The 23,608-nt window shown below is 34.9% G+C and overlaps 1 protein-coding gene across 2 annotated transcripts; it reads right to left on the bottom strand.

Annotated features, from left to right (window-relative positions):
• Window positions 1-499: 499 nt before the first annotated feature.
• LOC102665548 (serine/arginine-rich splicing factor 4) lies at window positions 500-6,405 on the bottom strand. 2 transcript variants are annotated; one of them, XM_006575233.4, is made up of 4 exons: window positions 6,099-6,393; window positions 4,399-5,483; window positions 3,324-4,317; window positions 500-888 (listed from the first exon to the last, which is right to left on the bottom strand). In XM_006575233.4, the coding sequence occupies exons 2-3, from the start codon at window positions 5,481-5,483 to the stop codon at window positions 3,474-3,476; spliced, it is 1,929 nt and encodes a 642-aa protein (XP_006575296.1). In that variant the 5' UTR covers window positions 6,099-6,393; the 3' UTR covers window positions 500-888; window positions 3,324-3,473. The 2 variants fall into 2 exon arrangements, with proteins under 2 accessions (XP_006575296.1, XP_006575295.1); XM_006575232.3 differs by having other exon boundaries at window positions 3,324-5,483; window positions 6,099-6,405.
• Between the last annotated feature and the right edge of the window lie 17,203 nt (window positions 6,406-23,608).

The raw sequence follows: 23,608 nt of genomic DNA, 5'->3' as shown, positions 1-23,608 counted from the left end.
AAAAAAAAATGAACCACTCCACTTTATAAAAGTGGTCGGTTAACTGAACTGCTTTTATAAAAGTGGTTTGGATTTTCAAAAAATCCAATTTTTACATCGCCCTGTCTTCTAGGGTATTTTTACCATCTGACATTGTTCTGATGGAAAACAATCACATTTTATGAAAATAATGCTGAATGCACACATCATATGAATAAAAAGAAATCATATTTTGGCCAAAAAATCTACTAGGTGTTTAGACTTTAGAGTAACCACCCAGACAAGGGTGATGTTGTTTCCTGCATCCCGTTGCATTCTGAAAAGTCCAATCTGAATTGGACTTCCCGAAATGCAATGAAATAGAATAAGAAGCAATAATGGGAGTACAGAATGTTTTAGGCCCCGGACAATGACTTAATTTGAGACCTCGGGGTAAGCTATTCCGGAGAACCCAACCCCTAAGAGTCTACCATTGTTCAGCATGGGTATTTGTTTCAACTCAGCAACATGCACTAGAAGATTTATCCCACGGCCTATTTCCATATATTAGCATCAACTTTTGATTTTCCAGGGTGTAAAAACTAACAAACTCTCAATAATTTGGATTCTCCTGTTATAAACAACCGTAAAGGTTCGTTCTATTACAGGGATCAATAGACAGTTTTTAATTCATGTAAACCCATAAACCATCATGCTGCCCCGCACAAGAAAACTTGTTTCTCTTTCTCCAACTAGATGGTACTATGACAGGCAAGATTCCAAATCCATAGTCAATCTACTTGCAAAAGTGAGTTGAAGACTCTACTCTAGTTCTTCAAAAAGTCAAATGGTCCCTCCACAATTTGTTCTCTCTACATACCGTAGAATGAAGAGAGAAGTCCTTTTCTACTTCCACTCCCGTGTGCAACCCTGGAAGAGAAAGTAAAAGTTCTTAAAATTCATCCATCCAATTGAAAATTTTCTTAAGTGCAACAATATACAGTTAGTTTTATGAAGACCATAACTTTTTCATATGAAGGAAAATCCAAAATGCAGCAACTGGCAAACACAACTGATCCAGTGATTAAAGGTGAATATCATCAGATATGGTTCCAAGAAAAAGTTGGGAGATTTCAGGAAAGGCTAAATTTCAGTAAGAGACTTTCAGAATCACAAGCGACAATAAAAGGTGTTAACCATTTGATGTAGAACAAGAAAGAATAACACATACTTTCACTTTGTTACTGGAAAAACTCAGTGCTTTGAATGTTATTGACAACGTCAACCATGGTTTTCTACAATATTGTTATTTTGCTTTTATGATTTTCTACAATCTTGACACAGCAACAGGCTTAAGAAGAGGCTACTCTATGAACACAAAACTCATAATCTATGGATTCTGCTAGGACTCCCAGCCGAAAAAAGGACAGTAGATTCAAAATGGTTTATACTTTATCATCATCCACTCAAAAAAATGGAAATGTAGCAAAACCGAATTTCCAGTATCATAACAATCAGGGTATTGACAAATTTCATTGATTTTTTGGCTAGTAAGTACTCATAGAATAACAATTTTAACTCTTTCTCATGGGAACATTGAGATTTGGCTAGTTGTTACTCAAAGTAATAGTATAACAATTTTAATCTTTCTCATGGGAACCTTGATCCATTAATTGTGATTTCAATATCCATCAATAATGAAGCTAAAGGCAAGACATGATGTTAACATAAAACTGAAAAGTGCTATAAACCTGGTAAGAAGCTTGACATACTGTTATTCGACACATTTTCAACACCAGTGTGCCACCAACACAGGCACATGTTTAGCCAGTTTAGGTGGTGTTAAGCTCCATTTTCAAATGCACGGAGTTTCAACTTGGCTAGACATGGCTTGGACTCTGCCTCAAGTAGGCCAACATAAAACTAAGGTCTGGTTAATTAAGTTCCTGTAGCCCGTTTATCCTTGGCAAACTTCATGCACAGTGGCCATCTTCCCCTCACAGCATTCACAACACAATAGTTCTCTTCCCTATACAGCATTCACAATGGCACAGTGATCCTTCTTCTAGTCTCTAACCCTCAACCTTCTCACTCTTTCTGCTCATCCTAACCATTAGTTTTTAAAAGCTTTCAAAGCTGTTATGCAATATTTATAAATGATAAATAAGACTTTTTTATATTTGTTTTTCAAGAGTTAAACATTGCTATTTCCTTTTCTAGGTTTGCTTTATTGCAATATCCACCTGTCTTGGTCAACCTGTCAATTGTCCCCAAAACCAAAGAATATATCTAAAACACTCACTTTTACACACATCGCCTATATCAGCTCCACTAACCAAATATCATACTAAATCACATCTATTTTCACAAACTTCTTTCAGGCAAGGGAACAAGTTCTCCAGTGTTCCCCAGCTGGCCCACAGCACTCTGGTGTTGTTCCTAGTCAAGCCTCATTTAACACACTACAGAACAACTTTCGTCTGGCTTATGTTCTGTTCACCTTATTGGCTAGTCAGAGAGGTCTCTGTTCTCCAGCATCTGTGCTATGTTTTCTTTATTTTTTGTTTCTTTTTGTGTTGTGTTCAGAGTGGCAGGGTAGCCTTGTGTTCTGTTGTCTTTATTTCCAGAAGGGTCTCAACTCTAAACATGCTTCTGTTGTCTTTAGAGAGTGTGTGTGTGTCTTTCATTATTCAAACCTTGAGGAAGCCATATACAAATTACAAAATATAGCACGCCATTAATTAATAAACTTACAAGACCAGAGAGCAAAACCAATATAACCAGTTCAGGCAATAATTGAAAGACAACAACCAACTAGATAGATAGAAATTGAATATAGAGGATCAGGAAAATAGAATATTTTTTTAATGATTGACTGATTGTAAAATTTTAAAATGAATTCATAACCTTGTTAAGGATTTTATAGTTTCACGTTCATAATATGTCATTGAATGATTATACATATTAATAATTTTTACTATATAGCATGTTCAGCTATGCCAAATCCTATACTACTACAAATGTACCATGTCAACCCTGTTGTGTGCATATGCTTCCAAGTTGCCACCCCTAGCATATCAGCACTATAATATTGCACCAATGAACTCATTAGTGCAGTAAACAAGTTAAAAGATCTCCTTCTCCCCCTTCTTTTGAGCGAGCACAGAAAACAAATCGAATAATAATAAAACAGTGTAGATTCCTGTCATTCCAGAATTTCTACCATCATTCAAAGTTTCAAATGTTAGGTAAACTACCATTGTTATAATTGTTATCATTTGTAAGATGGCACTGCACTATAATTGCATGGAGAATACAAAAAAGCAAAGCAATATGATGAGTTATAGTATGGTTTGCATAATTACCTGCTGAGCAAATTTCCTTACAATGATTACCATATAATCACATCTGAATTCCACTGAGAGCCATGCAGAAAAGACAGCGTAGAACATAGATACATAGCTCCTATGAGAATAAATCTACCACTGAGGCATCGCCTGTGGCACTATGAACAATTAAGCATTCTCAAGACTGAACTCTCCCCATCCACTACTGCTTCTTACATACTTATCAACAATGCCAAATTCCTGATTCTGAGCAACCCGCCTGGCATAGTTCTCAGTTGAAATTGGGCCTTTCTTCAACCTACGGTAATAAACAACATGCCAAGGCCACAACCGAGCACAACCAAATAAGGCATCAATTGTTAAATTGTTTTCATCGTCTTTTGGAAGTTCCAAGCCATAGGTATTAAGAACCATGCAAATCTCCTCTGTGGATACAATGGTTGAAAGGTTAGAATGGAGATTGACATTAGTTTCAGAAGCAGACTTCTGAATTTCTGTTGAAATATCATCCAACATCATTGCTCCAGAATGCTCAATATCCTTTGTCTCTTTTTCTATCGGTGGAGATAAATTCCCAACAAGTGGTTCGTTTAAATCTGTTACTCTGTCAGATGATTTTAAGATAAAATGATTTTCATGATTGTCCTCCTGTACAAATTGGCCCTTTTCCACACCATCCACCACTGTGGTATACACTGCAGCTTTTCCATTTACAGCAACACCTGTACCCTTGGATTGAAGATTATCCAATTCCATTTTACTGCCAATTTGTTGTCCCTGTGCAACCAAATGCTCCACAGATTCAAGAGCAGTACCATTAATGGACGAGGCTTTTGAATTCAACTGTATTTTATTTGGAGATGATGATAAAGTCTGATTGAGTGATAGACACAGAGACATAGGGGAGCTTGATCTCCTAGAATTCAAACTTTTACCTTTACAATACTGAGATTTTGATGATGAAGAATGTGATCTAGAAGACACTGATCTTGATCTAGAATGGGAACTAGACCTACGCAATGACTTGGATGACTGAGAATTTGAAAGAAAGTGAGATGCAGAGTAATCAGATAGCAAAGAGGATGAGACTGACCGCTTGGATATCTTTGCATTAGATTGTTTAGGCAATTCTATGTCATTTCTGCTTCGTTTCTTTCCTACATATTCCTTTTTTTTATGCCTATCAGTTTCCCTTGCTCCCGGGAATGATTCATTTCTCCATGGTGCATGGTGATGTCGTGAACCAGACAACCTCCTCCCATCTCTCTGGTGCCTCAGTGACAACGGCTCCAAATTTGACTGCAGCTTTGCCAAGGAATCAGATTCAAATTTATTCACATCTTCACTTTTATGCTTCTTGTCTATTCTATTATTCTGCCAAACATCCAACCTGTTATATTTCCTCTGTGAAGTATGTTCTTTTGGACAATTTCGAATTTTATGACCAGGATCACCACATCTAAAACAAATTTGCTGGAATTTTGACCCATTTGGACGATTTGAGGTATCCTCGCCAATGGCTCTGCTCACATTCTCTAGGGAATGGGCTGCAGGAGAACCACCAGAGTAACCGACATGATAATCTTCATTGTCATGCTTCCTATCATTGCCCTGGTAAGGTTCATAACGATCAAATTCTATAGCATTTCCATTCCCATTGTCAACTAACGGGTCATGAACTGGCTCATCCTCCTTGTTAGGAACAACTCCACCGCCTTCATAGGGAAAGTCTCCCCCAAATTTTTTTTCTTCCCCAACATAATCTTTAAAATCATCATGACGATATCCCCTCTCCTCACTGGGCATTTCCACAGATTTTCCCCTTCCCATCTTCTGATTCGACCACCCGCTGAAACCAGATCTCCTTCTCACATACCCGACTCTTTCAGGATTCCTCGCATGTTGTAACTCATACACATTTCTTCTGCCACCACTAGGAATTCTAGAAAAATGTGTACTAGGCTGTTTATTGGACCATGTTAGTGTCAACGGTTCACCACATATATTTCTACCTTTCAGTGCTCTCAGAGCCTTTTCCGCATCGGGAGGGAAATCAAATACTACAAAGCCATAGCCATCTCTTTTCAGCTGAACATTACAATGCCCAAATCGACGGAAAACACGCTCGAGATCATCTCTTTGAGAATGTTCTGACAGATTACCAATATAAAGTGACATCTGCAACATTACAAATTCAGAGACCACATTAACACAAAGTAAATATCATAATCTCCACAGAAACGAAGTACAGAACGTATTCACACTTTATATAACTAAAACAAGAAGAAACGCTGGAACAGGAATTTTACCAAATGCGTAAAATGCAAAGTAAATTTCATAATTTCCGTTGACGAGAACAAGTTCACACTTTATAACAACAAAAAGAAAAATAAACGTTGGAACTTGGAACAGGAATTTCATCAAACGCATAAAATGCAAAGTATATTTCATAATCTGCACAGAAGAGAACGTATTCACACTTTACAACGACAAAAACAATATTTGAATGTTGATTTGGTCCTAACTTAACCCTACAAAACTGGTTTGTAAGGTGAGGGATGTCCCTCGCTTGTATATTGTATCTTGACGGTCTCTAGCCTAGCCGATGCGGGACTTGAGTTTTTCCCAATAAACAAGAACAAACGTTGGAACAGGAGTTTCATCGAACACGTACAATGCAAGAATAAAGGGAGTAACAAGAAACCCTAACTAAAAAAGCGTAAAGATGATAAAAGTGTTTCAGTGCGGTGATTAATAGCGTGAAGAGTGTATTAGGAAAGTTATAACGCGAACCTTCTAGAAGCGCTAGCTAGAGTGTGCACTTCGAACTCTGCTCCGTTCCTCTTTGAAGCTCCCGAAGAGTCCGCGGGATCGAAACGGTGCGTAGTAAGTGGTGAATGGTGATTTTAAATCGTGAGAGTCTGAAAGGTGCGAAGGAACACTGCAAAGTTATTATGATAACCTAGAAATAGAAAGTGTTGGAAACGAGAGGAAGCACTTATGGCATCAGTGACAGGGTTGTGTTTGTTTTGAGTTGTGTGTAGAAGGTGGAGTGGAAATGAAGAAAAGAGTTGCATTGCATTTGGACATTTGGTCAAGCGCCACGCACGCATTTGCTGCTTCAAACGTGTGAATATTGATGCTACCAAACAACCCTTCGGTTACCCCGTGATTTTTTTTATCAATACAGAAATACAAATAAAATTTATGTTATCTGATATAATGTTTAAAAAAATTGTAATAAATACAATACAGATAGGTTTTTCCCAATATTTAATAATATGATTAATGTTATTTAAATATTATATTTAACAAATATAATATTTAATATTATATTTACAAGAAGATCAAGTTGAATTGGTTAAACACTATACACTCTTTGTTGATTCTTATTGCTTGTCCTTCGGTTCTGCATAGTCTGCCTTTGTGTATATGTTTAAGCAAATTTCTATGGTAGATTATGTTGCATTTGTTAAATGTATATTTCACTTTTGAAATTTGATGCCAAACATGACTTTGGATTTTTGGGCGTGAAATTGACTTGTTGGATCTTTGCAATGAAGAGTTCATAATACTAAATGCTATAACCTATTTCACTATTTATTATTATGTACCCTAATATTTCATTGTTTATTATTATCTACCCTGATAGCATTGGCCAATAGCTAATCATTGAGCTAGAACATATTGATATCAATCATGATTCCCAAGCTAATAATATGTCAGCATTGATGCAACATGATTTAAGGATCTTTTCTAAATTCTGAGGGTGATAATGAAGACAATCTTGAGGAAGTCCCAACTTCAGATCAAAATTTTCTTCAAAAAACACATGATCCAAAATCAGCTTTCTCCTTAGTGATGTCTAAGTCTCAAAAAAGGAAGTCAAAGATGGCTAAAAGTCAGATTTCCAAGTTTGAAAAGATTAAAACTTGTCCTAGTGTAGATAATGAGGATTATGTTTCGGAGCATCATCTTCATCTCTATATTCTTGAATATGTTGGTTTTGGGAGAAAGTTCAAACTAGGACTTTGTATTTTGTCGTTGCTACTACTGCTTTTATACTTCAAGTTTTGTTATATTACTCTGCTATATTTTCCTGCTTTTTTTGCATAGGGACCTCTGGCTAAAGTTAGTTTTTTTCTTATCTGGTAAGCCATTTATTGGCTTTCCTCTTTAGCTAGCTTTGGATTCTCCCTAGTGGTAGCTGCTTTCAAATCTCATTGTGTTGGGAAGAGTAGTTTAAAAGGGTTCTTCTTGTAACAGATTTTTATATAGGACACATCTTCTACAACATCATAGCTCTTTTGTGGTTACCCTTTCCTCCTTTTGTTTGGAAGAATTGGTTTTTAGAAATAGCTTAAGTCTTCCTAACTATAGCTCCTCTTGCTTTTTCAACTGTTATAGGCAAATATACTTTTCTACTTTTACTTTTAACTATTTTCTCTAATTTCATGTGCCATTGACTTTACTGCCTTGAGCACTTTGTTGAGTATCCGTCATCCTCTTACAAACTTCTTCGTGAGTGTCCGACTTGAATGTCTCATTCTTTCCTCTTTTTCTTTTTTGCCAGCCACCACCATCTCTTCTAGTATAATGAGCAAGGTTTCCTCTTCAAGTTCAATCCAATTATGTCTGACTCTTGTGTTACCTATTGGTTGTTGACTAGTATTCCCGCCTTCACTTTCCATCACTAAAACTACAACATTGAAAGATTTTAACAATGAACATTTTAAAGAAGTACAATAAGATTAAATAACACATGTCACCAAAATAAATAGACATTTCTTATTAACCATCAATAAAATAAAATCAAACAACTATGATAAAAGTCAAATTTACTAGATTTTCATATGTATTTTATAACATTTATTTGGCATTTTAGTTAACTTTAGGCCTTTTTTGAATCAAAACAGCTTTAAATTTAGTTTTTACTTTGTCTTTGGTAGAATTTTATCTTATAGTTATTTTTTATGAATTTTGGATAGTTTTTTAGCAATCTCCCTAATGCAATCCTATCCCCAATGGTATTGAATAGAAGACTCCAAGAGGATTGGACTAGAGCTGCTAAAGAAGACCCTAGGATTCTCATGAACCTCATGATAGATTTTTGAGCCTGTGGGCCAAGATTGGATCCACTCTTCTTTGCAAATATTAGAATATGTTTTTCCTTATTTTAGGCCTTGTATTTTGGTCATTCTAGTAGTATAGGATTTTAGCCTTGTATTTTAAGACATTTTGAGTAGTCTTTGTAGTAAGTATTTTTTTTTTGTATTTTCATATATTTTGGCATAACGATGAGCTTAGCTATTATAGGGGGTGTGTGTAGCTAAGCTCTAGCTTCTCATCTAAAGGAAGTGAGCTTAGCTATTAGAGGGGTGTGTGTAGCTAAGCTCTAGTTTCTCATCTAAAGGAGGTGAGCTTAGCTGTTAGAGGGGTGTGTGTAGCTAAGCTCTAGCTTCTTAAGGAAGCTTCTCAAGGAGGTGGGCTTAGTTATTAGAGGGGTATGTGTAGCTAAGCTTTAGCTTCTTAAAGAAGCTTCTCAAAGAAGCTTTTTAAGGAAGTTTCTCGAGGAAGCTACCTAGGCTATAAATAGAAGCATGTGTAACACTTGTTGTAACTTTGACGAATGTGAAACTTGTGAGACACACTTCAAAGTTCAACTTCTCTCCCTCTTTTTCTCCTTCAATTTCATGCCCCCCCCCCCTTCTCATTCTTTTCCTTCATTGAAGCTTCATCTCTAAGCTTCTTATCCAAGGCACTCTCTTGATGGTGAAGCTCCTCCTTCCATGGCTTATTCTCTAGTGGATGGCGCCTCCTCTCACCTTTTCTCCTTTATCTTTCACTGCATCTCCATGGTTGAAAATCACCATTGAAGGACCTCACTGAAGCTCAAAGATTCAGCCTCAATAGAAGCTTCTCAAACAAGCTTTCCATCACTCCCGCTTAAGCACCAGAGCTCCAGAGGCCCAAAATTAGCAAAAAGTTCTTGAAGGATAAATTGTGAAAATTGAAAATAAAAGCTAGGAAAATCAAGAACAAGATATTTTTCAAGGATAAATTAGCTGAAGAAGATGATGATTATTTGAATTAATTAGAGATACTATTTGTTTGTAATTTCTTCTGATTATATCCTTAATCAAACCCGACTACAATTATATAAATAGGAGGTTAGGCATTTATTGTAATGGGGTAGAAGTCCCAAGTAGTTCTTAGAATTATATTTTAGACTTTCACCTACTAGGCACCTCCATCATTCTATTAGATACTCTAGGTTTCATTGTATTATTTTTATGAGCGCAATTCCTTCCATCAATTGAATATTTTATCTTGAGTTCTCAATTTGTTTCCATACTTAATGTTTTTATTTGATTAACCATCATATAGATGAATTCAGGAATTGACTTGCACTTTGGTGAGCCTTGTTGAAACCCAAACATGAATCAAGTAGTTAATTGGGATTATCTCTAGGGATAGAATAATCTTGGTTAAGCATCGCTAATTCTCGAGCATTAATGTTGATTGTTTATGTCGGTATGTCCAAGGGATTGGGTATCAGACAAGTAGTTTAGAATCTACGATCTTGCGAGAGTTGTGGTAGAATACTGTAGAAGCAAGCTTCATGATCATGAACCAAGCAATTTTGATGATGTCAAAAGCCAAATGATTGATTCAAGACTTCAAGATCAAGCATCAAGAATCCAATCCAAGATTCAAGATTCAGGAGAAGAAATCAAGAAGCAACAAGTCAAGACTTCATATAGGATAAGTATTAAAATAATTTTTCAAAAATCAAATAGCACAGTTTTGTTTTACAAAAGAATTTTCTCAAATTTTCTAAGTTACCAGAGTGATTACTCTCTGGTAATCGATTACGAGTTGGCAGTAATCGATTACCAGTGACCCGTTTGGTTTTCAAAATATTTTTGAATGGTTTGCAACATTCCAAAATGATTTTCAAATAGTGTAATCAATTATACTATATTAGTAATCAATTACAAGTGAATCTGAACGTTGGAGTTCAAATCCAATTGTGAAGAGTCACAACTTTTCATAAAATGCATTGTGTAATCGATTACACATTTGTGGTAATCGATTACCAGTGAATAGTTTTTAAAAAAGAAGTTAAGAGTTATAATTCTTAACATGGTTTTCTCAAAAGTCATAACTCTTCCAATGATTTCTTTGACCAGACATGAAGAGTCTATAAAAGCATGACTTTGGCACACGTTCAATATATGATATTCTTCTAAGCAATCCTTTTTCACAATCTTTCTCTAACCATTGCCCATTGCTTTTTTCTTTGCCAAAAAGCTTTCTAAACTTTATTTCAAAACTTTGTTTTTTTGCAAGTGGAAATTCTGCAGAAAACAAAAGTGTGCTATCTTTTCTTCCTTCTCCCTCTTTCCAAAAGATTCAAAGGACTAACCGCCTAAGAATTCTTTTGATTCTTCCTCTTCCCTTTAAACAAAAGATTTCAAAAGACTAACTGCCTGAGATATCTTTTATTTCCCCTTACAAAGATTTAAGGGACTAACCGCCTAAGAATTCTTTGTCTTAACACATTGGAGGGTACATCCTTTGTGGTACAAGTAAAGCGTACATCTACTTGGGTTGTAATACTGAGAACAAGAGAGGGTACATCTCTTGTGGATCAGTTCAAGTGGAGTGTACATCCACTTGGTTATTCAAAGAGAACAAGGGAGGGTACATCCTTGTGGATCTTTGCTTGTAAAGGATTTTACAAGGTTATTGGAAATCTCAAGAATCGGTGGTTGCTTGGGGATTGGACGTAGGCACGGGTTGTGGCCGAACCAGTATAAATCTTGTGTTTGTCTTTTTTCTTCCCTACACTCTTTATTTTTCCGCTGTGCACTTTTTATTTTCGCTTTACTTTTATCTAAGTTATTGTTTCAATTCCTTACTTTCTCATAACTTGGTAGTAAAGCCAAATTGAATCTAGTAATATTAAGAAGGATAAGTTTTTTCATTAGTCAAGACCCGTTCATAATTAATCCAACCCCCCCTTCTTAATTATTCTGAGGCCACTTGATCCAACAAATACATCAGTGAATTAGGGATAGGCAAGAGAGATAAGTAGAGAATTGTGATGTTACAGTGGATCAAGTGAATTTCAAGTCCAAACCTAGACATTCATTCATCAAGATCAACGCCACCATCCAAGTCTAGTATTTCTATCTTTACTTAATTATTTTATTGTCATTTAGTTTTTATTGTAATTCATTTTATGTTATTTATTTTGTGGCAATCACAAAACAAATACAAAAACCTAGTTCTTAGTTAAATAATTACATGAAATCCCTCATTTATTCCTTTGGGAGACGACCTCAACGATAGTTCAATTATTACATCATGATTGGGTTACACTTGGCCTGTAAGTTGAATCTAACATGCAATAAAATCCTAACAACATCCTCTTTAGTTTTCTATCAGGATCCAACTTTCTTCCTCTCTTCAACATCTAGTTTGATTTTCCATTGTTGTTCATAATTATCTCTGTCTTTTTGTTGGAGTTCAAAAGATGCATGAAATGAGCTTCGAGCTTACCCTCAGACATCTTGCTTAAGTCGAACGCAACATGGCTAAAGAGGATTGACAATTTTTTATTCTTTGAATGAAATCGTCATCTGAGTTCTTTACAAAGCATGCATTTATATCATTAAAATGATAGACTCTTGTTGAATGCAGTACTTGTATTAAATCTCTCTAATTTGATACATGAATGTGTTTAGAGTTGGAGGAGGATGTTTTCTTGTATTAAATCCAACTTCCTTATTATCTTCTTACCTTTGAATTGGGTCTTCCATTTTTTAGGATAGTTGACTAATTGGACCTTTTGTCTTCTACTGGGCATTCCAATATTGAAGTACAACTTGAAATTCTTCTTTTTTTTCTTTCATCACAGATGGCTAGTCTTGGGCATGTTCAATTTGATACCATCTTTATATTAGTAGTTTTGTTGATATGTATACCTAGTGGATAGGTTGTTGCTTGATTTGCTACGTACATTTGTTTTAAGATTCCTCCTACCATATCTAACTTGTGGAGATAAAGATTGGGCTCAATAGGGTTTGGGGGAAGGAACCTTGTATGTGGACACCAAATGTTGACTTCTTTTGACCATTGGACTGGAGGAGTTGGGTTCACCTTGGATAAGTCCAATCTAATGGGTTTTACAAGGAGTTCCTTGGCAAAGGGATCATGGTTTCTGGTAGGCTTCTTCTGCTATGCTCTTACTAGATGGACGTGGGGTTTGTGGAGTCCCACTAGGCGTCTAGTGAGGGGCCATGTGGACAAGATTAAGATATACATGCCTCACCCATGATGGAGTTTCTAGAGATACAATTGCATCTAAGGGGAGAGCCTTGTATGATTTTGAAGGAGAATATGTATGGTCATACCTTATCCAAGAAGTTGTGTTCACATTGATGTGATGCCTTTGGATAGATTCTTGTGGCATTCGTCAATGATGTTGCCTTTTCTGTAAAATATTTGCATGTTCCTGTTGAAAAAGGCAACATGAAATCTCCATGGTCTCCATGCAGTTTTCCAAATGAAGCCTAGGGGCTTAATCTTGGAGAAATTGATGAGAGATGAAGGTAAATGCTTTTTTTTTACTATAGTGGTGGATTTATATGGTGTTGAGGAGTGAGGGGGTTTGACATTACTTTTAGAAGTGTTGGATCCATCAAATTGTAAAGGTGGACCTACTTTTTTAGTGAAGGTTGTATTTAGACAAGTAGCCTTTGTCTTTCTCCTTTTGGGAACCTCAGCTATAAAGGTGGGTTCCTTTACAACCTTCTACTTCTTGTTGACAACAGGAGCTAGTTAGATTTCTTGCTTGCACTTCCTTGGGATAATTAAAGGAGTTTCATCCATTATCTCACTCATATCCCTCAACCCTTGAGTAGTTAAGGTTTTCTTAGATGGCTTCCTTGGACTCTATCTGATTAGAGTAGTCCTTTGACAAGCCTCTAGATGAGTTTTGTTGGACGTTGATTGTTGCTCATGCCTTTTCTTTGTTCTTGCTTCTCTCACAATGAGTTCTTCCTCTTCTTTTTGTCTCTAAGATTGTTTTCTTGTCTCCTTTCTCTTTTGTTTCTCTCGCATAATCTTTTGAATTTTCTTGGCTAACCTAAAGTTGTTCAACCCTCTATCTTCATCTGTTATTGCAATCTCTTTTGTTTTCTCAATTTTATTGCTTCCTTGTCCATCTAAGGGATTTTTTTCTACTCCTCCATCGTTATCTTTATTGCTTTCAGGTTTGTTTTGTTGAACACAATAGAACCTTTGACCATGATGTTATGCTTAGATTCATCGTTCAGCTTATTAAATACATGGTAAACACCTTGATCCCATAATATCTTGTTTATGAGAACAATATAGTAGATGTCGTCCATTCCTCTCAAGTTTCTCAGAATGCAGACAATGTTGATGTAGATGGTGTTTGATAGGTCAAATTGCAGGTTTTCCATAAGGTGGAATAGCAAAAAATTTTGTAAATCAGGGAGTGTAGTTTTTGAACTAACCTTGTGGAGGATGCTTTTGTTGAGCATGTTCACCTAGATTTTAGCCCTTTCACATAAAAGATTGTATGTAATGGCTTTTTGGTCTCCCACCTTGTCAGCATTTTTTGCGTAGAGGGCTCTAGGGACGTGAGAGTTGTAGGCTTTCTCCCATCCCTCATAGTACATGTTTCCTTCGGGAAGACACCTAGTAGCTTTGGCGATGGTGTTGCTAGACAATGTTATAGTTACTCGCTTACTCCTAGGACCTTGGACACAATGGCTTTGTTGTCCAAAAAATCAAAGTTCCTCCATAACATCCTTATGAGCTTTAGGTAGATGAGTTGTGGTTCATTGAAGTTGCCTCTCACACCACAAAGGTGAAAAGGATGATGCAACTCACAAACCAAGAGGGGGTGAATTGATTTTGAAATCAAATCAAAATAAAAATAGTTTTTTTTTAAAAAAAAAACTTTTGTTTCCAAGGATCGTATCACAAACATTTTGTTTAAAACTAATATCTAATCAATCACTTGTATACAATATCTTTTTGTTGTGGCGCTTCAAAAATAAATATCTTTAAACTCAACAAATTGATCAAGAATGTGTGTGTGTGTGTGTGAGAGAGAGAGAGAGATAAGATTCAAGAGAAGATGAACAACAAGATTTATATTGGTTTACTCTCTATATATAGAGAAGCTACTCCAGTTATCTAATTCAACCTAAATTAGATTTCCACTATACACTTTGAGTTCTTACAAGCAATCACAACCAATCTCAAATCCTACAAAAAAAAATAGACTAAAGCACCCAACCCTAGGGTCTTTTATGAATGAAAGCCTAAAAGACACCTACCCTTAGCATAAACTAGAAAACTCTATTCTAGCATGTTTTAGTAAATCATGCATATGTTGTAACAATATGTAAAAACATATGAAAATAGAGTCAAGGAGAGACACAACCTTGTCATTCAAATGTAGAAACCAAACTGGATTGAATGGATCTCTTCTTGATCTCAAAAGATGTTAACAACTCACTTTAATCATGAAAGCTTCAGAAACAAAGACTAAAGTGCGTAAGTCGAAAAAGCTCTTTTTAAATCATTCGTTCAAATACTTGAAAGTGAGAACACAAGGTGGATATTTATAGAGAAAATAGTTATAACCACCTCTAATCAATTAAATTGCCAATGTAATTTATTATCTCAAAGAAATAATCAATTAGATTCCTATTTTAATCGATTAAAGTGTTTTCCCAAAACCTGGAAAGCTTTCAAGAATAATGTAATCAATTAGATTCTTGATTTAATCGATTAAAGTGTTCTTGATTACTCCTGGGAACACTTTCAAGAATCATGTAATTGACTATGAATCTCTCATAATCGATTAAAGTAGATACCTTAAGAAAACAGACATGGTCTCAAGAGAATTATGCAATCAATTACAAATATGTTGTAATCGATTAAACCAGAACAAAGATCTCTCTGCAAGCTTCTCAAAAGATTTGCATAATGGATTAAAACAAAGAGTTTATGCACTGAAGAAGTTTCTAACCACAAAAATAATTTTTCCACCTCTACATGATGATGCATGATGTACACGCAGATAGATTAAGACTAAAGGCAACAATGAATACAAATGTCACTCAATGAGTTGGGCATGTAAAAAGACAAAACTACAAAACTCTTCATAGTTTGATCTTCATGTTGCTCCCCTATCTCTAACAAAAGGAGCAGGGTTTCGTGGAGTTTTAAGGCCAACTTTCTCCAACTCATTGATGTAAAAAAAGTGCTCAATGTGAACTGTTCACCATTAGTGTGAACAGTGGCGCCATTAGTGGAGATGACGGCCATTTCAATGATGTTGGTTGGCTATCACTAGACATGAAGGTTTTAGTGTTTAGATTTCATAGAGAAAGCAAAAGCGAAAGGTTGACGATGAAGAATGAACTATTTTTGTGTTTGAATGGTGGGTTAATGAAGAAGGTAATGTGGAATAGTTTTCTTGGGCTTTTGAAATATGTTTAATTGGCTTGTTACTCAAGTGACAACTTAGCACAATATATTAAATATGTTTCTTATTCAAAACGCAGCATCCCACCTTGTGATATGAGTTAATGTGGTATCGTCTAATAATGGATGTCCAATAATGCAAATGTAGTAACTATGAGTCATTGGACAATATATCCTATGGATGCAAAGTTTCATGAAGCATTTAGAAATGAATCATTCCTTTACATAGTTCATTCCCGGTTGATTCCTTAATAAAATAAACATTTCTTCAGTAAGGGGTTTGTAAAAATATTAGCAAAGCTGATTTTCAGTGGGTACAAAATGTAGGTCCATTGTTCCCTTCTAAACATGGTCTCTAAGAAAGTGATGTTTGATTTCTATATGGTTGGCTCTTGAATTCAATGTAGGGTTTTTAGATAGACTTATCAATGCTTTGTTGGCACAGTACATTGGTATCTTATTTTCAAAGATGTTGTAGTCTTTTGGTTGATTCTTGATCCAAATCAATTGGGTACAACAACTTGAGGTAGACACATATTTTGCTTCAATAGTAGACAATGCTATTGATCTTTATTTTTTGCAAATCCAAGTTACTAGGTTTCCACCAATGAAGTTGAAACTTTCCCTGGTGTTTTTCCTTTCAAGCTTGTCACCCGCATAATTAGTATCACAATAATTGATTAACCTGAATTCTTTTCTTTGCTTAAAATATATACCAAGGTTAGGGGTTCCAATTAAATATCGAAATACTCTTCTAATAGCAGTTAGGTGTACTTTACTTGGATATTTTTGGAATCTAGCACATAAACATGCATTGAACATTATGTCAGGTTTGGGAATGATCAAGTACAGTAATGAGGCACTTGTTGCTCTGTATTGAGTGTTGTCCTCCTTCTTGGATTCCTCGTCCAGTCCAAGGTACGTTGTTGGATGCATGAGTGTTTTCATCTCCTTCGTGTCTTACAGGCTGCACTTTTTCATAAGTTCTTTCACATACTTGGTTTGATGGATGTAGATTCCATTGTTGGTATGTTTGATTTGTGATCCCAATAAGAACTTTAGTTCTTCCATCATGCTCATTTCGAACTCGGTATGCATTAGCATAGAAAAATCCTCACATAAGGCTTATTAGTAGTACCAAATGTGATATTGTCCACATATACTTGAACTAATATAAATTGTGAATCTTAGTTTTTGCAGAATAAAGTTGTGTCCACTTTTCCACTTTCAAAGTCATTTTCTAAAAGGAATGAATTAAGTCATTCATACCAAGCTCATAGAGCTTGTTTTAGTCCATACATGGCTTTGTTTAGTTTGAAAACATGTTGAGGAAATGTGTCACTCTCAAACCCAGAGGGTTGTTCTACATCAACTTCCTCTTGTATTAGTCCATTAAGGAATGAGCTTTTTATGTCCATTTGATATAGCTTCCTTTTGCTATGAGCAGCAAATGATAGTAAAATGCATATTGCTTCTAGATGAGTAATAGGAGCAGAAGTTTTAGTGCAATCTACACCTTCTTGTTATAAGTAACCCTTGGCAACTAATCTTGTCTTATTTCTCACAATTATACCTTCTTTGTCCAATTTGTTTTTGAAAACCCATTGGGCACCTACTTCTTTATTTCCTTTGGGTAGTTCCACAAGTTTCCAGAAACTATTCTTTTGGAACTAGTCAAGTTTTTCTTGCATGGCCTTGACCCAGTGCTTATCCTCCATGGCATCATCAATGTGTATAGGTTCACTTTAGAGATTAGTGTTGTGTGACCTTGATTTATGAGAGGTGCTCTCATTTGGACCTTGGTTGTGGGATCATCAATGATCTGGCTTTCTAGATGATTCATTTTTAGTATCTGTCCTTTTGGTTCCCTAACTTCTTAAGGTTGTTCTAGTGATTGGCTAGACGTGTTTGCTTATGTTGGCTAGTCTATTGATATTGAGGGTCTTTTACCATCGTTCAATCTTAAATCTACAATAGATTCATCCAACTCTGATATTTTTATATCAGGCTTGGTGTCATTAAATTTCACATAGATAGCTTCTTCCAATATTGAAGTTCTAAAGTTGTACACTCTATAGGCCTTGGATGTTTCATAGTATCCAAGTAATATTTCATTGTCATAATAAGAGTCAAACTTACCCACATTATCTTTGGTGTTGAGAACAAAGTATTGACATCCAAAGGGACGAAAATATGAAATTTTTGGTTTTCGCTCCTTCCACAATTCATATGGAGTCTTTTTTAGAATAGGTCTTATGTAAATTCTATTTTATAAATAACATGCAGTATTCACTGCTTCAGCCCAAAAATGCTTAGGTGTCAAATTACCATTTAGCATTGTCCTTGTCATTTCTTGCAATGATCTATTCTTTCTCTCAACTATCACATTCTGTTAAGGTGTCCTGAGTGTTGAGAAATTGTGAAGAATACTATTATCTTCACAGACTAGATGAAAATTTTCATTTTCAATTTCTCCATCATAATCACTTCTGATTGAAGTAAGGGATACTCCTTTTTTTATTTTGAATCCTTTTACAGAATTTAAAAAAGACTCCAAAAGACTCATCTTTATCGGCAAGGAACATAACCTATATTCATCTTGAGTAGTCATCCACTATAGCTAGACCATACCTTTTACCACTACTTGAGGAGGTTCTGGTTCAAGATGTAATAGCTCTAGGGGTCTTGAGGTGGAAACAATATTTTTACTTGAAAATGATGATTTGTTTCCCCTTCTGGCATGCCTCGCAAAGGAAATCATCCTTGTATGATAGCCTTGGTAATCCTCTCATGAGGTCATGCTTCTATAGCTTTGAGATTAATCTCAATCTCTCATGTCCAAGCTTTTTGTGTTATACCCAATGATATTCTTTTAAGGTCAGTAAGCAAGATACATTTTGTTTAGATAACTCACCAAGGTTGATTTTGTATAGATTACCTCTTCTTTTAGCAATAAATAGTAAGGTGTCATTAGTGTTTTGGATGACGTATCCTTCTTTATTGAAAGAGACATTGTGTCCACTATCAGATAATTGACTTATGTTAAGTAGATTATGCTTCAGTCTTTAATGAACAAGACATTTTCTATAGGTGGATAAGGATGAATATTTATCTTACATACTTCGATAATTTTACTTTTTTGATTCCTGCCAAAAGTGATTGTTCCACCATGCATGGGGTTAGACATTGGAACTTATATTTTTATCATGTCATGTGACTTGAGTAGCCATTGCCTAAGTACCATGATCAGTGTATCCTTTTTGCAATTGAAGATATTTGCAATAGGAATTATTTTGTCTTTAGGTTACCAAATCCTTTTGGGCCTTTTCTTGTTAGATTTGAAAGAATTGGACGACCTAGTCTTAAGAAGATTTCTACACTTGGAAGTTATATGTCTAATTTTTCCATATAAATAACATATGGTTGTCTCCTTATCATGAACACATGTGTTTCTCTTATATCCATATTCAAATTTGTTTGAAGGAAATATGTTGTATCTTAACAATTTGTCAATATTCTCAATGCTTCCAACAAATTTGGAAATAGTCTCTCTTAAGGATTCAATCTCTTGATGAAGTTTTGTCACATCTTGAGGTTGTCCCTTGAGATTATCATTCTTCTCAAGCTTATCATTTAGAAACTTTGGAGTTTTCTTGTAATTTTCACATTTAACCCATAGATTATGTTTACTTATTCCCAAGTTTTCATAATCATGGAGTGATTGTGAACATTCTTTCCATAGATCATACCTTTCTTCTTCAAGATGATCCTGAAGTTCATTTAATTGTTTCATCTCTGTTTGCAAAGACTGAACCATTTCTTCTAAGATCTTAAAGTTTTCCATCAATGTATCACGTTCTTTTGAGAGATTATCATTTTCCAGTAAAAGTTGTGATTCCTTTTCTTTCAAGGTATCATAGTCTTTTTTGTCTTGATTAGGTTCAGTTAAGAGAATGATATCTTGATGAGCCTTCTTAAGCTCGGTATGGTCTTTAGAAAGGTTTTTAAAATCTTTCCTTAGGCTTTTGTAAGCTTTAGATAGAATGGACTAGTTGGAAAGAAGTTGATGGTAGGCCAATTTTAAAGATTATGGGTCATCAAAATATACCTCATTATCTGAATCTGACTCAAATTCTTATGATGTTGTATCAGCCATCAAACCAAAATTTGCTTCTTCTTTTGTCTCTCTATTGGACGATGTGTCATCCATGTCTTCCCATGTACTTATAAGTACTTTCTTGTCTTTCGAATTAAAGTAGTTCTTCTTATACTTTGTCTTATCCAAGTCTAGACATTCAAACTTGAAGTGTGCTAACTTCTTGCACTCATAACATACAATAAAGCTTTAATCTCTGTCCTTTCTATCTTTGGACGAATTCTTGGACGAGCCCCTCTAGTTGGATCCACTTCTCTTCTTCCACATCTCTCTTATCTTTTTGGATATAAAGGTCAATTGAACATCTTTATCTGATTCATCTTCATCAGAGGATGTGTTTGCATCTAAGGCTTTCTTGAGTCCTATTCTAGAGGTGGTTTCCTTGGGCACAAGGGACTTCTTTGTCTTTTGAGGCCAGAGATTTTTCCATTTTGATCCCCTCATCCTGTTGTAGTTCCTATTCATGGACCTTTAATGTTCCAATTAGTTCCTCTATAGACACATAATCAAAATTTTAACTACTCTCAGAGTTGTAACCTGTGGCCTCTACTTTCTAGACAAATTTCTCAATAAGTTCTACCAAGAGATCACAATTCGTTTAATATGGTTTGAAAACGTCCAAAACATACCTTTATGCCCTTGTTTTATTCCATAGTAAATAGTTCATACTCATGTGTTAACAAGATGAGCTTGTTACATTTTACCTCGATTTAAACCCTCATATGTTATGGCTAACGTGTCCCACATCTACTTTGCACTTCTGAAGTTGTGGACTTTAGTATACTCTTCTTTTGAGAGGGCACATAGCAGGATGTTATGGGCTTTGGAGTTCATCAAGAACCTTTGTTTCTAAGTGTCTGTCCACGAGCTTCTTGGAACTTCATTAAGTTGTTCATCAAGTGAAATGTAATTTCCATTTTCCACCATGTCCCAGAGGTCAATATGAATATACTCAAAATGAGCTATCATACGTTCCTTCCAATTGTTATACTTTTCTCCTCGATGAGAATGATTATGGATCAATTCTTTCTAAATTCGTCCTTCACATTCTAATTTCAAATGTTAGTTATTTATATAAGGAAATATAATATTATGACACATAATATTCTTTGTATAAATGGATACATATACAAAGTAGAATAAATAGATTGTACTCAAGATTGAATTCCTTTTTCAGCATAGAGAACAGATGGACGCCGACCATGATCTAATACAAAGTAGATTCCATTAAATGATAGTGGACAATGATAGTGACCACTTAGGACTAGAGAAATCTTACCATATTTACTTCAACGATATGTTCTGTCCACTTACAAATAAATCATTAGTCATCACAAAATTTATATCTTTGTTTTCTTCAAAAAAAAGGGATGAATGGATCACTCAGTTCTAAAAAATAGCTTGATTGATTCACGTGTCACTATTCAACCCTTCTTCTAGTGGCCAACTGATCCACTTCAATTTAAATTTTACATTATCAATTATTGGAATTTGATTAGCTTTTATTTAAATTTCTTGTCTCTAATTCAACCTCTAGCTAAATATTAAAACCTTGACAAAACAACATTAACAACTAATCTCAATAGGCAAAAGTGGCAACAAGCAAAAAAGGGAAAATAAAATTGAATACATCAAAATATATGTTGATCATTTTCTTTGGTTTTAAAATATTAATTATGCTTGCTAGCTACAACATTATAAGTCTTTTGAGTATAGAGGATCAATATTTGAATGAGCCAACTTTACTATGCTACGTGACACTTATTTAATAGGTCTATCTGATAACCGATAGGATATGACATGACATCATAATCGTGTCTAAAAGAGTGATTAAGAGAAGTTATGGGGGTCATCTTTTTGCCTAGATGTTATGCTTAATAAATAGTTGTCTCGTCAAGTCAAACCATCTTAAATATTTAATGGAAAATTCAATTTTCTCATTCAATACTATCATTAATGAATAATATAAACCCAAATAAATTTTGATGCAAATTACATATTTCTCCATTTTGCTTTTATTTCATTTTCTTGTCTTTAATTCAACCAAAAGTTAAATAATAAAACCTTAATAAAATAACGTTGGTAATTAATTGTCAACCGAAAAAAAATTCCATTGAGAAGAAAAGAGAAATAAATTTTAATATAAAAAATATATATGCTTTAAATCACCTCCTACATTTTCATCATATAAAATGGCCCCCTAGCCTTCAACACAGAACCATTCTGCCTAGTTTTTTTTCTTGTTCACACCTTGGCTTACCTTTAGCCAAAGCTTGATCTTTCAAGCATTTTAAGGTACATAGATTTTCATTATGGTCTTTTCTTCTTAATTAGAAATTTTATGTGCATCTTTTATCTAACAATTTAAGTCAAAATAGGTAACATACTTTGGCAAAAAGAGAGGCATAACCATGGGCGACAGAAAAGGAAGCACTTCAAACCATGGCTTGAATTTGAACATACCCCCACCAAGGGTTGTTAATCAGATACCTGAGTCCCCAACTCGATTAGCAACAATTTCACCAACATCACCACCAAGCTCATGTGTGTCTAGTGAACTAAGCCAAGATGACAACAACAACAACAACGACATCAACATCAGGTTCTCTAATAGCCCTGAAGCCATTTCCCTGGTGCTAGTAGGGTGTTCTCAGTGCCTTATGTATGTGATGGTCAGTGAGGGAAACCTTAAGTGCCCCAAATGCAAAAGCACCAATCTGACTCATTTTCTCGATGATAACAACAACCCATAATGAGGGGATAAAGTGATATGCTACCTTGTTGTGATTTCTGCATTTTGTGTTGCAAGTAGGATATGTTAGGATTTAAATTAGAAAACTCTTTTTTAGGATATTTCTTTTATGTTATCTTTTTTTACCTTTTTTTCTAAACCCTTTCCATTAGCAGTGCTGCTTGTGCTCCACCTTTTACCTTTATCTCCTCTACTTAGTAAGGGAATCACAAAAGAAGAGTGTAAATAGCACTGCATGCAAGAGATTATGCTTGATAAATGGTTACTTCACCAGGTTAATCATCTTAAATATTAGGGAAGGAAGTTTCCTTCATTAGTATGGATAATTAATATATAATGTAAACTTGATTATATAAAATAAGATAATGAATCACAACATATTTCAATTATCTATCATTGATTTTCTTATTTGATTTCACAAATGAGTGAGACCATTTTCATTTTTGACTTACTAAGAATATAAAATTATTTTATTTTATCAATAATTATAATTTTATTAGCTTTCATATCATTTTCTTATTTCTAATTCAACCTCTGGTTAAGTACTAATAACTCAATTAAACAACATTGGCAACTAATTATCAATAGGCAAAAGTGGAAACAAGAAAAGGGGAAAAATTGAATATCATCAAAATATATGTTGACCTTAACTTTTGTTTAGTTTTCAAATATTAGATATCCTTGCTAGCTGAACATTTTAAGTATTTTGACTATGAAGGATCAATATTTGAATGATTTTTCCTTACTAAGATACATGAGACTTATTTAATAAGTCTATCTGATAACCAATAGAATACGATATGGAATCAAAGGCCTGGTATCTCAATGAGTGATTAAAAGAAGTTAATGGGGTTGTTT

Source organism: Glycine max, chromosome 2, assembly GCF_000004515.6.
Source record: "Glycine max cultivar Williams 82 chromosome 2, Glycine_max_v4.0, whole genome shotgun sequence".
Lineage (NCBI taxonomy): Eukaryota > Viridiplantae > Streptophyta > Magnoliopsida > Fabales > Fabaceae > Glycine > Glycine max.
This window is presented reverse-complemented; position numbering and strand designations above follow the sequence as displayed.

Excerpts from the sequence above, each read along its gene's own strand:
- LOC102665548 (XM_006575232.3), bottom strand. The coding sequence starts at position 5,483 with ATGTCACTTTATATTGGTAATCTGTCAGAACATTCTCAAAGAGATGAT.